This window comes from Mercenaria mercenaria, chromosome 3 (genome assembly GCF_021730395.1).
Source record: "Mercenaria mercenaria strain notata chromosome 3, MADL_Memer_1, whole genome shotgun sequence".
Taxonomy (NCBI): domain Eukaryota; kingdom Metazoa; phylum Mollusca; class Bivalvia; order Venerida; family Veneridae; genus Mercenaria; species Mercenaria mercenaria.
In genome coordinates this window covers 99158579-99172007 of record NC_069363.1, presented here as the reverse complement: position 1 = coordinate 99172007, position 13429 = coordinate 99158579, and the positions used below count along the sequence as shown (strand labels likewise).

The 13429-nt window shown below is 37.3% G+C and overlaps 1 protein-coding gene across 1 annotated transcript in view; it reads right to left on the bottom strand.

The window, feature by feature from the left end:
* The window catches only part of LOC123523883 (E-selectin-like), a 46540-nt gene that overhangs the window by 6204 nt on the left and 26907 nt on the right, over nt 1–13429 (bottom strand). The window contains exons 9-14 of the mRNA XM_053539444.1: nt 12589–12717; nt 11363–11517; nt 7405–7556; nt 5144–5256; nt 3885–3975; nt 1927–2080 (exon numbers count right to left, since the gene is read on the bottom strand). Coding sequence (XP_053395419.1) covers nt 1927–2080; nt 3885–3975; nt 5144–5256; nt 7405–7556; nt 11363–11517; nt 12589–12717 — 794 coding nt within the window. The remainder of the gene's footprint in view (nt 1–1926; nt 2081–3884; nt 3976–5143; nt 5257–7404; nt 7557–11362; nt 11518–12588; nt 12718–13429) is intronic.

The following is a 13429-nucleotide window of genomic DNA, read 5'->3' as shown; positions in this document are numbered from 1 at the left end:
CAGGCTGGTCTGGATCCATGCTGATCGCAAACCCACTATGTTGTTTTTCTCATAGCACGGCTCAGTTATTGAACCCGTGGACTGCATGTCATTTTATCACAGTGAATTAAAGAGTGTGAAGTTTTAATCAATTCCCATTTATAGGTATTCTGACACTAGCTTACATTAAAAGGGACGCCGACGCCGACTCCTGGGTGAGTGCAACAGCTCTAAATATTCTTCTAAAAGATCAGCTAAAAAGCGATTCTGTTATTGCGTAAATAATTACATTTTAGCAAATAGTACCATTCAGTTCTATTCCTCTCCCTAAACCCGATTATTTAAAAGAGCAAGACTTATTGGTAAAACACATGTACGTACCCTCCGGGATGCCCTGTGGAAGGCAACATGGTACATGTGTATCTAATTTTGTATGATGTGACTTGACATTTCACCAAATGACCTCAAACCTACAGGGGCCATCTACTTACTATAGGCAACCATCCTATGAAGCTGTCTCAGAAACTGTTTTCAGTCTCAAAGTTACTGTGATTTTAAGGCGCTGACCACAAAATAATAGGTGCCGGCCATCTCGCAAACACAGGCCATCATTCTATGAAATTTTAAAGCCAAAATGTGCTTTAGATATAGATCGGAACTGCTTTCAGTTTCAAGGTCACTGTAACCTTGACCTTTAATCACCTTCAAAACAATAAGGGTTGGTCTGTTGACAAAATGCAAAGAATTCTATCAAGTCAAAAAGCATTAGACACAAGCGTTCTTTAGTTATTAAGCGGAAATAGTTTTTCATTTAGAGGTCACTGTGACCTTGACCCTTGACTTGCTAGCCCCCCAATCCCCCTCAACCCCACAACAACTAAAAATAATAGAGGTCATCTACTGGCCACAGATAACCATCATATGAAAGGTGACGATTGTCGGCCAAAGTGTTCATTGCCTATAAAGCAGAAACCTTTTCAGGTTTGAGGTCATTGTGATCTTGACATTACAATAAGGATACAATTCAGGACCAAAAGTTCTCTAGTTATTGATCGGAAACCAAATGATCTACCAATGGACTGACCGACATACATACCAGCAAGGAGCAAAACAATATCTACACTCTTCTTCGAAGAAGCTGTGGGTAGGGAGGCATAAAAGTAGCACACGATATAAACACTAACCACGAGGTGTTAATATACTGGATCATGACTATTAACGAAAGTGTTCCAGGGACAGGCACAATATTTAACCGTGTTTGAAATAGTGCAAGAGGGATTTTTCTTGCATAACAGACATGATTTTCCCGTGTTTTTGCTAGTGCTGGAAAAAGACTCACGTGCTGTAATTAATAAATGAATTTAACACGCTACTGCAACAAAATAGTGCTTAAAGGAAAAGGATCTGTTTTATTTTATTTCTTCTATTTTTCAAGAAAATGGTATGCAAGAAAAAGAATCTATCAATAATCAATGATATAAGGTGCGGATGGAAATATCTGGCTCTCGGGTGATTATTTTGCAGTCCCTCGGCAAAGCCTCGTTACCCTCGAGTCAGATATTTCCAGCCGCACCTTCAACCAGTGAAAGATGTTTATATGATTTATCATTAAATTTTGTGAAATACAAGCTTTAGATTGGCTTCCAACCCTATATTTGCTGACAAAGTTCGCATATACGAGGTTTCTTCATTTAACAGTGGTAGATACTCAAACAGGGTTTTTTTCTGTATTGACATTTTTATTGCCCCTGGCTCTGGTTTAGCCATCAGATAAAATATGTGCAATATTAGAGGCTTAAAATTTACCTACTGAATGCTTGCATTATTTTTTTTAAAAAAACCATGCAGTCAGGGAACCAGTCCATATCATTTTATATCTTTTAAATCATAAAATTATCTGAATCAGATATACCTTTAAACTGAAACAATTAAATTACGGGTGCTTACATCACAAGTTGATGATATATTTGAGCAGACTTTCACATCACATGTCAGGAAAACACTGTCACTGTCGTAGAACGTGAAGGCTTGAATTGTCGCTGTGGCTGAACCATTTAAGTCATCCGAAAAATGAGTGATCAATTCACTTGTGACATTGCACCTACAAATATAATAAAAGAACCGATTGTCCTGAAGTGTTATACCAGCTACAGATATCACAGGAAACAAGAGGGTCATGATGTCCCTGGATCGTTCACCTGAGTAATATGAGCTACATGTTTCAAATGTCAACCTGATGCTAAAATATTAAGAAAGTAGGTCAGTAGGTCACATTCATGGTCATTGAAAGTCAGTTTTAAGATCGGTGTGCAAAACTGTATATGTCATCCAAATTTCAAGGCTGTATCTTAAAAACAAGAAAGTAGGTCAGTAGGTCAAGGCTACCGTCAAGTGACCCCTAATCACTTGGGGTCATCAGGTAATTATAATCAAACAGTCTAGGAAATATAATAAGGTAAGTTTTGAAGTACTTTTTTCCTATATAACTCATATAAAAACTAAGTGACCCCGGGGCAGTGCTTTCACTGGACCCTGGGTCATGATTTGAACAATCTTAGTAAAGGACCACTAGACACTGCCACATGTAAAATACCTAAGCTCTGTGCCTCTCGGTTTCAGAGAAGAACATTTTTTTATGTTTTTCCTATAGAACTCTATATAAATTCAAGGGACCATGAGGCGGGACCAATATTGACTTGAGATTATAACTGGAACAATCTTGGTAAAGTCCAATAGACAATGCCAAATACCAAATATCTAAGCTCTAGGTCTTCAGGTTTCAGAGAAGAAGATTTTAAAATTTACAATATAGTCATATAGGAAAATAAGCCTCGTCCCCTGGAGCCATGTTTTTTGAGGAAATAGAATTGCTTAAGCAATTTTAGTGGAAAGTCACCTAGAGATCATTTTTACAAAATATTTTTGAAATCCAGCTAAAAGTTTCTGAGAAGAAGATTTTTAAAGATTTTTCTTTCGGTTGCCATGTCAACCACAGTTCTGAATTGATTTTAATTCTTTCAGCAAGGTTGAAAGGGGACCACCCAAGGATCATTTCTGTGAAGTTTGGTGTAAATCTGCCCGGTGATTTCAGAGAAGATTTTAAAATTTATAATATAGTCATATCGGGAAAATTAGCCCCGCCCCCTGGCGGTCATGTTTTTACCGAAACAGAACGGTTTAAGCAATTTTGGTAGAGGGTCACATAGAGATCATTTCTACAAAACATTTTTGAAATCCAGCTAACTGTTTCTGAGAAGAAGACTTAAAGATTTTCCTTTCGGTTGCCCAACCACAGTTCTGAATGGATTTTAATTCTTTGGGCAATTTTGAACGGGGGCTACCCAAGGATCATTCCTGTGAAGTTTGGTGTAAATCTGCCCAAAAGTTTTCAAAAAAAATTTGAAGACATTGTTAACGGAGGACGACGCACAAAGAACGATGGAAGACGGACATCAAGCGGTCACAAAAGCTCATCTTGAGCCTTTGGCTCAGGTGAGCTAAAACGAATTATATGTGACACAACGTGAGAAAAAGATGCACTGAGATCGGGACTGGAATATGGGCATTGGTATGTCGGTCTAATCATGTTCACCCTTTAAAACCTCAAGGTATGGACAAAATGTGTAGATCCGGGATCATATATTGTACTGTTACTTATTCATAATTATACAGTCAAACCTGTCTATAAAGACCACCCTTGGGAGAGACAAAATATGGCCTTTATTGGGAGGTGGTCTTTTTCAAAGGTTAAAATACACTGTAAATGTTAAATGGGAAACAAAACATGCGGTCTTTAGACCCAGGTGGTCTCTTTTCAGAGGTGGTCTTTAACATAGGTTTGACTGTATGTCTAAAGCATTTATTTCTACTTTAGAATTACCAATATATCCATGTTTTCTACCTACCCTCCACTGGAAATCAAACTGACTGAATCAGGAGACTGATTGTTAGAACCAGGGTAAGCACTGCAGCTGGTCACTTCCAGAATGTAAAAGTCTAAAAAATGAAAAATATGTTTATTTAGGATAACTAGTCAATTGCGACTATCATCACGTTTACTATTTTATATGAATGGACAAATTACTTATAAAAGAAATATTTGTATTTAATTTACAGAAAGCTTCATTGTAACACCGATTGTTGTACATTCATCAATATATAATTATAAACGTATTTTATCGACTTGCCCAACTGACAACTTATCTTAAAATGTTTAGTAGTCTGGGACATCAATACAAAAATCACTGGACAAAAAAAAGCCGATACGACTCATAATTGACACGATTAAATATGGCCGAAATGATACATAATCAAAACGATCAAACATGGCCGATACGACTCATAATCGACACGATCAAATATGTCCGATACGACTTATAATCGACGCGATCAAATATGGCCGATACGACTCATAATCAACACGATCAAATATGGCCGATACGAATCATAATCAACACAATCAAATATGGCCGATACGAATCATAATCGACACGATAAAATATGTCCGATACGACTCATAATCGACGCGATCAAATATGGCCGATACGAATCATAATCAACACGATCAAATATGGCCGATACGACTCATAATCAACACAATCAAATATGGCCGATACGACTCATAACAGACACGACCAAATATGTCCGATACGACTCATAATCGACGCGATCAAATATGACCGATACGACTCACAATCAACACAATCAAATATGGCCGATACGAATCATAATCGACACAATCAGATATTTCTGATATGTTACAAAATCAACAAGATCAAATATGGCTGATACGATACATAATCGACGCGATCAAATATGGCCGAGACGACTCATTATCAACAAGATGAAGTATGGACGATACGACTCATAATCAACAAGAGCAAGTTTGGCCGATACGACACATAATCGACACGATCAAACATGGCCGATACGACTCATGATCGACAAGATTAAATATGGCCGATACGACTCATAATTGACACGATTAAATATGGCCGAAATGATACATAATCAAAACGATCAAACATGGCCTTTAGTCCAAAAGGGGGCATAATTTGGCCAAAATGCATGTCAGAGTTATGGGACTTGATGCTATCTCCTAGTTTTATGACCTCAAAGACACGTGAAGTTTTTGTACAACATTTGCATTAGTTTTAATACATACAAGAATAGCTGATGGTCCATGCGACTGGACTTCCAACCGTGGTTGTTGTTGTATTCAAAGAAGATGTCACTTCATATCCTGGATTAATATTAACCTTTCTGCCAACTGTATAACTAAAGATATAAAACATAAGATGTTCTGACAGGTTGTCTACCAAAAAGACATCATAATGCTCATTCTTATCTTTGATAAATCGTTTCGCGGTCCTGCTGAAATTTTCCACAACTACTGATAAAGAAAAATTGTTTTCAAAATGTAGTTGTTGAATGTGGACCTTGAAAGTTGATTAATGCGGACCTTATAACGGATGATGAATACGGATCTTGGAACTATTTATGAATACGGATGTTGAAAATAATATTTATTTATTTATTTATTTATTTATTTGGGTTTACCGCGCACCAACACAGTATAGGTTATATGGCGCCAAACAGGACTACAAATTTTGGTTCCACATCTCATTTAATCGAAATAAAAACATGAGGTATGGAATCAAAATTTGCATACCTGCTGGAATCACAGAGTTACTGCAAAACCAAATGTTAAGACCCTATTAGTCGCCTCTTACGATCATGCAAGGGTAAGGCAGTGGTTCCAATTCTTTTCATTCACAGATTGTCCCAGAACCACATGGGGCGAAAATGATATTGAAAACAGACCTTGAAACTTTTGATAAATGTGGACTTTAAAACTGTTGATGAATACGGACCTTGAAACTACTGATTGATATGGACCTTGAAACTATAAATGAATATGGCTCTTCAAGTTCAAATCTTTTGATGAATACGGCCATTGAAAATGATATTGAATACAGACCTTGAAACGTTTGATGAATGTAGACTTTAAAACTGTTAGTGAACACTGACCTTGAAACTTCTGATGAATAAGGACCGTAAAACTATTAATGAATACGGACATTGAAACTGTTGATGAATACGGTCCTTGAAACTGTTTACTTATATGACCCTTGAAACTTTTGGTGAATGCGTACCTTGAAACTTTTGGTGAATACGGCCCTTGAAACCGTTGATGAATACGAACCTTCAAAAAACATCTTTACTTACTCTATACCGCTTTAAATTCCAAAATTTTACAAGATGTTATGTCTGTGTGAATTTCAGGTATATCCCGCCAAAATGCATTAAAGATGGCTGGCAATACTCATGTTTCCCTCCAATAATGTTACAGCTGTAATTTTGAGACATGACCATTTTACAACTGTAACTTTCAACAGTAAATTTTTTACAGTTGTAAATTGAGACCTTCATATTTTACACCTGAAAATTTTAACTGTATTTCTGATCAGTTTTCCACTTACAGGTCTTTTACAGTTGTAATTTCAAAATACAGGTCTTTTATAGACGTTTTACAGCTGTAAAACAGGTCCTTTTTTCATACAGGAAATTATCGAATTTGGCCAAGATATTATACTAAAAACATTGTTAGCAAGTTTGGTGCAGATCGGATGAAAACTGTTTAACTTAGAGGGCGGACAAGGCTAAATTTGCAGTTTTTCGAGTAATTCAAGGGCCATAATCCAAGAGTGTCTGGGGCGATTGGCTGATTATCGAACTTGGCCGAGATATTATGCCCACAAACATTGTCAGCAAGTTTGGTGAAGATCGGATGAAAACTGTTCGACTTAGAGAATGGACATGCTTTTGGACGCCGACCGCCCGCCACGGGTGTTCACATAATACGTCCCGCTCTTTCAGAGACGAGCGTATAAAAACTGATGTTTGTAACTTGTCCTATGAGGTTATTTAATAAGGACAAGTGTGAAATTCAAAAATATTTGGTTCAGTGGATTTTGAGAAACCTTCCGCACAGAAATCTTTCGTGACGCAGACGCCGAGATCGTGGTTTACGATAGAGTGACAATAAATGCTCTACTGTGAGAAACTAGTTAAATATTTGCGAGAGAGTGATACAGGCATGTCTAGCTAACTAACCTAGCTCTTTTTGAAAAGACAGCCTGGTTCTTGAACGTGTCCGATGTAAAGCACGGATACACGCAAACCTTTTTTTTCCTAGAAAGAAAAAATACTGACCTCTTAGTTGGATGGGAGGCACTAAAAAGCATCTCAGAAATTTCCAGTGTCCCGATCAGGATTCTAACCCCACACCTCTGGACTGACAGTCAAGGAAACAACAGTCAAGCCTGTTTCCACTAGACCATCGGGCAAAGATACCACCTGATTTATCATGACCAACTGAAAAGTCTGCCACTAACATATGCGCACGCAACTAGGTTAACTTACTTTGCCTGCATGGAGTTGTTAACTGTATGCACGATACCACTGCCAGGTATATCAACACATTTTACCTCTGCGACAACCATAGATATTCCTCCAACTACTCGATGCGTCTCCGTTCCATAGTACGTGCCAAATGCGAGTAAAATAGTTAAATTCTACAACAGAAAAACAGAAAAGTATTACGAGGATTGTTCAAATATGAATGCATCTAGAACATTATCTCGCTCAATAATGCGAAAATCATGAGGAAATTAAGATTATTGGGTAGATAAACATGTTAGCTTTACACTGATATAACACTGTGGTTTTGGACAAGAAGATTTTCAAATTTTTCCCTATATAAATCTATGTAAATTATAAAAATAAACAAAAGGCCATAACTCGTTCAAAAATTGTTGAACCAGCCTGATTTTCAGGGGGACACAACAAGGGTATCAATACATCATTCTGACAAAGTTTGGTTAAAATCCCCCAAGTAGTTTCTTAGGAGATGCGATAACGAGAAATTGTTAACGGACGGAAGGACTATGGACCACGGACGCAGAGTGATTTGAATAGCACACCATCTGATGATGGTGGGCTAACAAAGGTTGCCGAAAAACTTTAACCAAGAAAGGACACGCCGACGCTGACGTCGACGCTGGGGCGAGTAGAATAGCATCCCTATACTCCGAATAGTGGAGCTTAAAAGTACTGGGAACTTACTGGGAATAAGGTAGCTGTATACCTGGGAAAAAGGTCATGTTAAGTCCGTTTTAATTGGTCACTAATGTAAACAAACCCATAAATTTGTTTTCGAAATTAAACCTTGTTACTGCGTTTAGAGTATTTTATAATACATTTTGACAATATTTGCTACAAGTGATGTGTATTGAAAATAGTTTCATGAACCAGTTTTCTGCATGGTGTAAACTGTGGGTCATATCATATGCGCGCTAAAAAGACTGTGACTAAAACAGACCTGGGTGATAAATTACAGACTCTGGTATATACCGGATTCAAGCGATTTGAATAATAAGTATCTGAAGAAATTCAAAAGAGAACACCCGGTGCACAACTTCACATGCTATATAACAATCCTTTAATGTTTTATGACCCTGGGTCAAGTACATTCTGAGATACATGGGGCACAAACTTTTATTTTTTGACTAAGTTAAAGACCATAACTCTGGTCTTGTAAATTAAAAGTAAAAAAATAATGTGCACAAATTTACATGCTTTCAAGACTCTACAACTTCACATACTATAGAACAATTTTTGGATGTTTTATAACTTCAAGTTGCCATTGTCTTGTCTGACCTACATAAATCCAAAATAAAACCTAAGGTGCACAACTTCACATGCCGAATAACATTTTGTTATGTTTCATGACCCTAGGTCAAGAACGTTTTAAGATACGTGCGATACAAACTTTTAAGTCCTTTCATACTTATTTTGAATAAGTCAAGGGCAATAACTCTGGTCTGGCTGAATAAAATATCAAAACTCCAGGTGCACAACTTCCCATGCCGAATAATATTCCCGTAATGTTTCATAATCTTGAGTCAAATACTTTTTGAGATATATGCGACAGAAACGTAGACCCATATTAAGCATATTTTTGACTAAGTCAAGGGCCATAACTCTAGTCTGACTGTATGACATCCAAATTAAAACACCAAGTGGGCAACTTCTTTTGCTGAATAACAATCCTACAAGTTTGATGACGCTGGGTCAAATACTTTTTGAATTATGCATGACACAAATTCGTACGAACGGACAAGGGCAACTCTTAGCACCCTCATCCCCGCACAAAAAAAAAGCAAAAAAGCGGGGGACACAAAAAGGTAAAGGTTATGTACAGCACTATTTCACTTTCTTCGAAAGAGCCTCGGTGGAGATTTCTGATGTGTTTATAAATGTTCAGATGATGTGAGCAATACATATCACGCGTCGGCCCTTAAAATGTGTGCACATCCACGTAAACGTATGGTGTGAAAACTTCGAACGTATTTTTCAAATATGCAGAAAGAGGAATGCGCGATCCAAGATTTCATTTTGCTTATTTTTCGTTAAGCCAACACGACACAGTTTAAGGTCATTTGGCGATTTCAAGTTACAAATCTCCACATTTCACGTTACCACCTTTTACAAACAAGAGGACCATGATGGTCCTGATTCGCTCACCTGTCCCCACATGACCCAGTTTTGAACTGAGTATGACATTTTTTCTATTATTTGACACAGTGACCTAGTTTTTGAGCTCATGTGACCCAGTTTTTAACCTGACCTAGATATCATCAAGATAAAAATTCTGACCAGTTTTCATGAAGATCCATTTAAAAATATGGCCTCTAGAGAGGTCACAAGGTTTTTTTATTATTTGACCTACTGACGTAGTTATTGATGACACGTGACCCAGTTTCGAAATTGACCTAGATATCATCCAGGTGAACATTCTGACTAATTTTGATGAAGATCCATTCAAAAGTATGGCCTTTAGAGAGGTCACAATGTTTTTCTATTTTTAGACCAACTGACCTAGTTTTTGACCACAGTTGACCCAGTTTCGAACTTGACCTAGATATCATCAAGATAAACATTCAGACCAACTTTCATACAGATCCCATGAAAAATATGGCCTTTAGAGAGGTCACAAGGTTTTTGTATTATTTGACCTACTGCCCTAGTTATTGATGGCACGTAACCTAGTTTTAAACTTGATCTAGATATCATCAATGTAAACATTCTGACCAATTTTCATGAAGATCCATTCACAAGTATGGCTTCTAGAGAGGTCACAAGGTTTTTCTATTTTTAGACCTACTGACCTAGTTTTTGACCGCAGTTGACCCAGTTTCGAACTTGACCTAGATATCATCAAGATAAACATTCAGACCAACTTTCATACAGATCCCATGAAAAATATGGCCTCTAGAGAGGTCACAAGGTTTTTGTATTATTTGACCTACTGACCTAGTTTTTGATGGCACATAACTCAGTTTCAAATTTGATCTAGATATCATCCAGATGAACATTCTGACCAACATTCATGAAGATCCGTTGAAAAGTGTGGCCCCTAGAGACGTCACAAGGTTTTTCTATTTTTAGACCTACTGACCTAGTTTTTGACCGCACGTGACCCAGTTTCAAACTTAACCTAGATATTATCAAGATGAACATTCAGACTAACTTTCATGTAGATTTCTTGAAAAATGTGGCCTCTAAAGAGGTCACAAGGTTTTTTTTATTTTTTGACCTACTGACCTAGTTTTTGAAGGCACATGACCCAGTTTCAAACTCGACCTAGATATTATCCAGATAAACATTCTGACCAACTTTCATGAAGATCCATTGACAAGTATGGCCTCTAAAGAGGTCACAAGGTTTTTCTATTTTTAGACCTATTGACCTAGTTTTGGACCGCACGTGACCCAGTTTCGAACGTGACCTAGATATCATCAAGGTGAACATTCTGACCAATTTCATAAAGATCCCATGAAAAATGTGACCTCTAGAGTGGTCACAAGCAAAAGTTTACGCACGCACGGACGGACGGACGACGGACGACGGACGCTGCGCGATCACAAAAGCTCACCTTGTCACAAAGTGACATGTGAGCTAATAACACACAGATGACACTTATACTCTTCTGTAGAAATATCATTTTCAAAGACTGGAAAACAGACCGGAATAAAGTAGATATTTTCTAAGAAGTAAACGAATATAACGATTGGTACTTACCGTTAGCTACTTAAGATTTAGAATTAAGTATATAGCATATACCATTTGTTATGTAGCATTTAGCATGTATTTAAGCTTAAAATAATTGGCATTTAGCATTATTTATTTGACATTTAGCATTTAGTAACTAGCATTTAGCATTATGTAAATAACATTTAGCATTAAATATTTTTCATTTAGTAATCGGCCGGCAATAAGCATGGCGTATCGGTCTTCCATAAAAATGTACTGTACTTACTTTTGAGCATTCAGTTATAGTCACAGAGGTTGAGTTGATCTGTGTTACCGTACACTCTACTTCAGCACCTCCTGGAATATTCTGCACAGCAAAATAATGATAATCCGCCGGAAGATAATGGACATCAATTGCGCCGTTGTAATTGCAAACAAACTCTACGAAAGAAAGTGTAACACTGCTTATTTATTATAAAAATTTGCTTATGTACTAGTATCTTTAAAGTCTAAGAGATTAAAGATAACACAATCACACCTAAGAATATGGATTATATTTTACCTTAACAAGAGCTGTCCAAGGACACAGCGCACTCGTTTATTTCGATGCTGGATAGTAATCAAGGGAGCATCTGATGAAGCTGGAGCTATCACTAGAGTGTTCTTCGCAAGTAACTGCCAACTTCCCCACATGTATTGGATGTGGAAGACAAAATGTCCTCTATCAAACCGTCACGGAGAACACACACCTTGATCGGGGATCAAACGCACGACCATATGATCCGTAGGTCTGCGCTCTCCCTATCGAGCTAAGCGGATGGGTTCAGCAATAAATAGTCCGACGCCAAAAGTCTACGACACAAGGTTACATCCATTTTTTGTTTAAGTATTATTTGACCATATTCCTGCTCGAAGTCCGAGACCACAGAGGCAAATTTGAAAATATGATAAACATTAATTTTGTGTAGAAATGTCTCAACAATGGATGTGTAATGAAACGGAATATTTTTCTTTTGAAAATCAATCGCACGAGACAAGGAAGAAGAAAACTTACAAAAAATATGTGTCCTGTAATTGCTATCTTGACCTTTGAGATGTATGGGTCTTGTGCACGACAGGTCGAGATAGACCGGACATGAAACAGACACTGTTAACATTTGACCTCCTGGCGCGACAGTGACCTTGGAGCTAATGGTCTGGGTCAGACTTGCACTTGACATGTCGTCTTATCATGGGGGAAATTTGTGCAAAGAATTTTTTAGATCCATTTAAAGATGGCAGAGTAATAGACCGGTCAGGAAGAGTGGCGGTTGAGCGAACGGGTAGAAGGATGGATGTACGCACCTTATTTCTGTATCCCATTTTTTCGGGACAAAACGAGTCAGATGATTATTATTTCTTCCGACAGAGCTCTATCCCACACTTTTAAACTGACGATATGACATTTACAATGCCGTTTCACAAGTGTTTGAGTAAAGCTGTTCAAGTTATCAAAAAAGAATATTTAATTACGTGAGCAAGAATTTTCGATTCTGTAGTAGCCTCGGGCACTGTCACAGTCACAAGTAAAACTTCCCACTGTATTTGTACACATTTCTTTTGTATCACAGTTGTGTGTTCCGTCCGCACATTCATCAATATCTGGAAAACAACACGAAATTTTCATGACATGTTTAGTCTGAGACGCTTACTAAGTTAACATGTCAGTAGAATAAATCAAAAAGATGTTAACATTTATAGAACAAAAATGATGTCAACACAGCATGACAAATAACGCCGGTATACTTGATAAAATATCATAAAGTCCAAAAATGAGATATAATTATGTTAAATTAAATCAAAAGTGAAACTTCCGAAAGTATGCGAATGTCCACTTGATCGTAAAACTGTAAATCAAGTTGTATTTGAATCATATGAAACCTAATGTTTTACAGTTTTTAGCAAGGTACAGTTTATGATAATCTGTCAGTGGTTGTAGATACCGGTTCGAGGGTAAATGTTTTTGGCGGTAACGAGGCTCTGCCGTATTGCCATCAAAACAGTTACCCGAGAACCGGATATTCCCACCTCCATGTACAACTAACAGCAGTGTATTTAAACAAAGCGCGGGAAAGTAATTTCACTAAATAGAAGTGATGTCATGACGTTTCAAAGACGCACAAAAATAAAATTCAGGTTTAGTTCTGTCATTTGTACCTTTACCATATGTTTTTTCCATATAATATCTTCTCCTGAATCGAGAAATATACTTTCAGAAACAAAAGCAACTATCGAAGTTTTTGATTTTATCGAATTTTACACAAATCATATAGATCTAGATCTATTACCATAAATGAATGATTGCACAAATCGT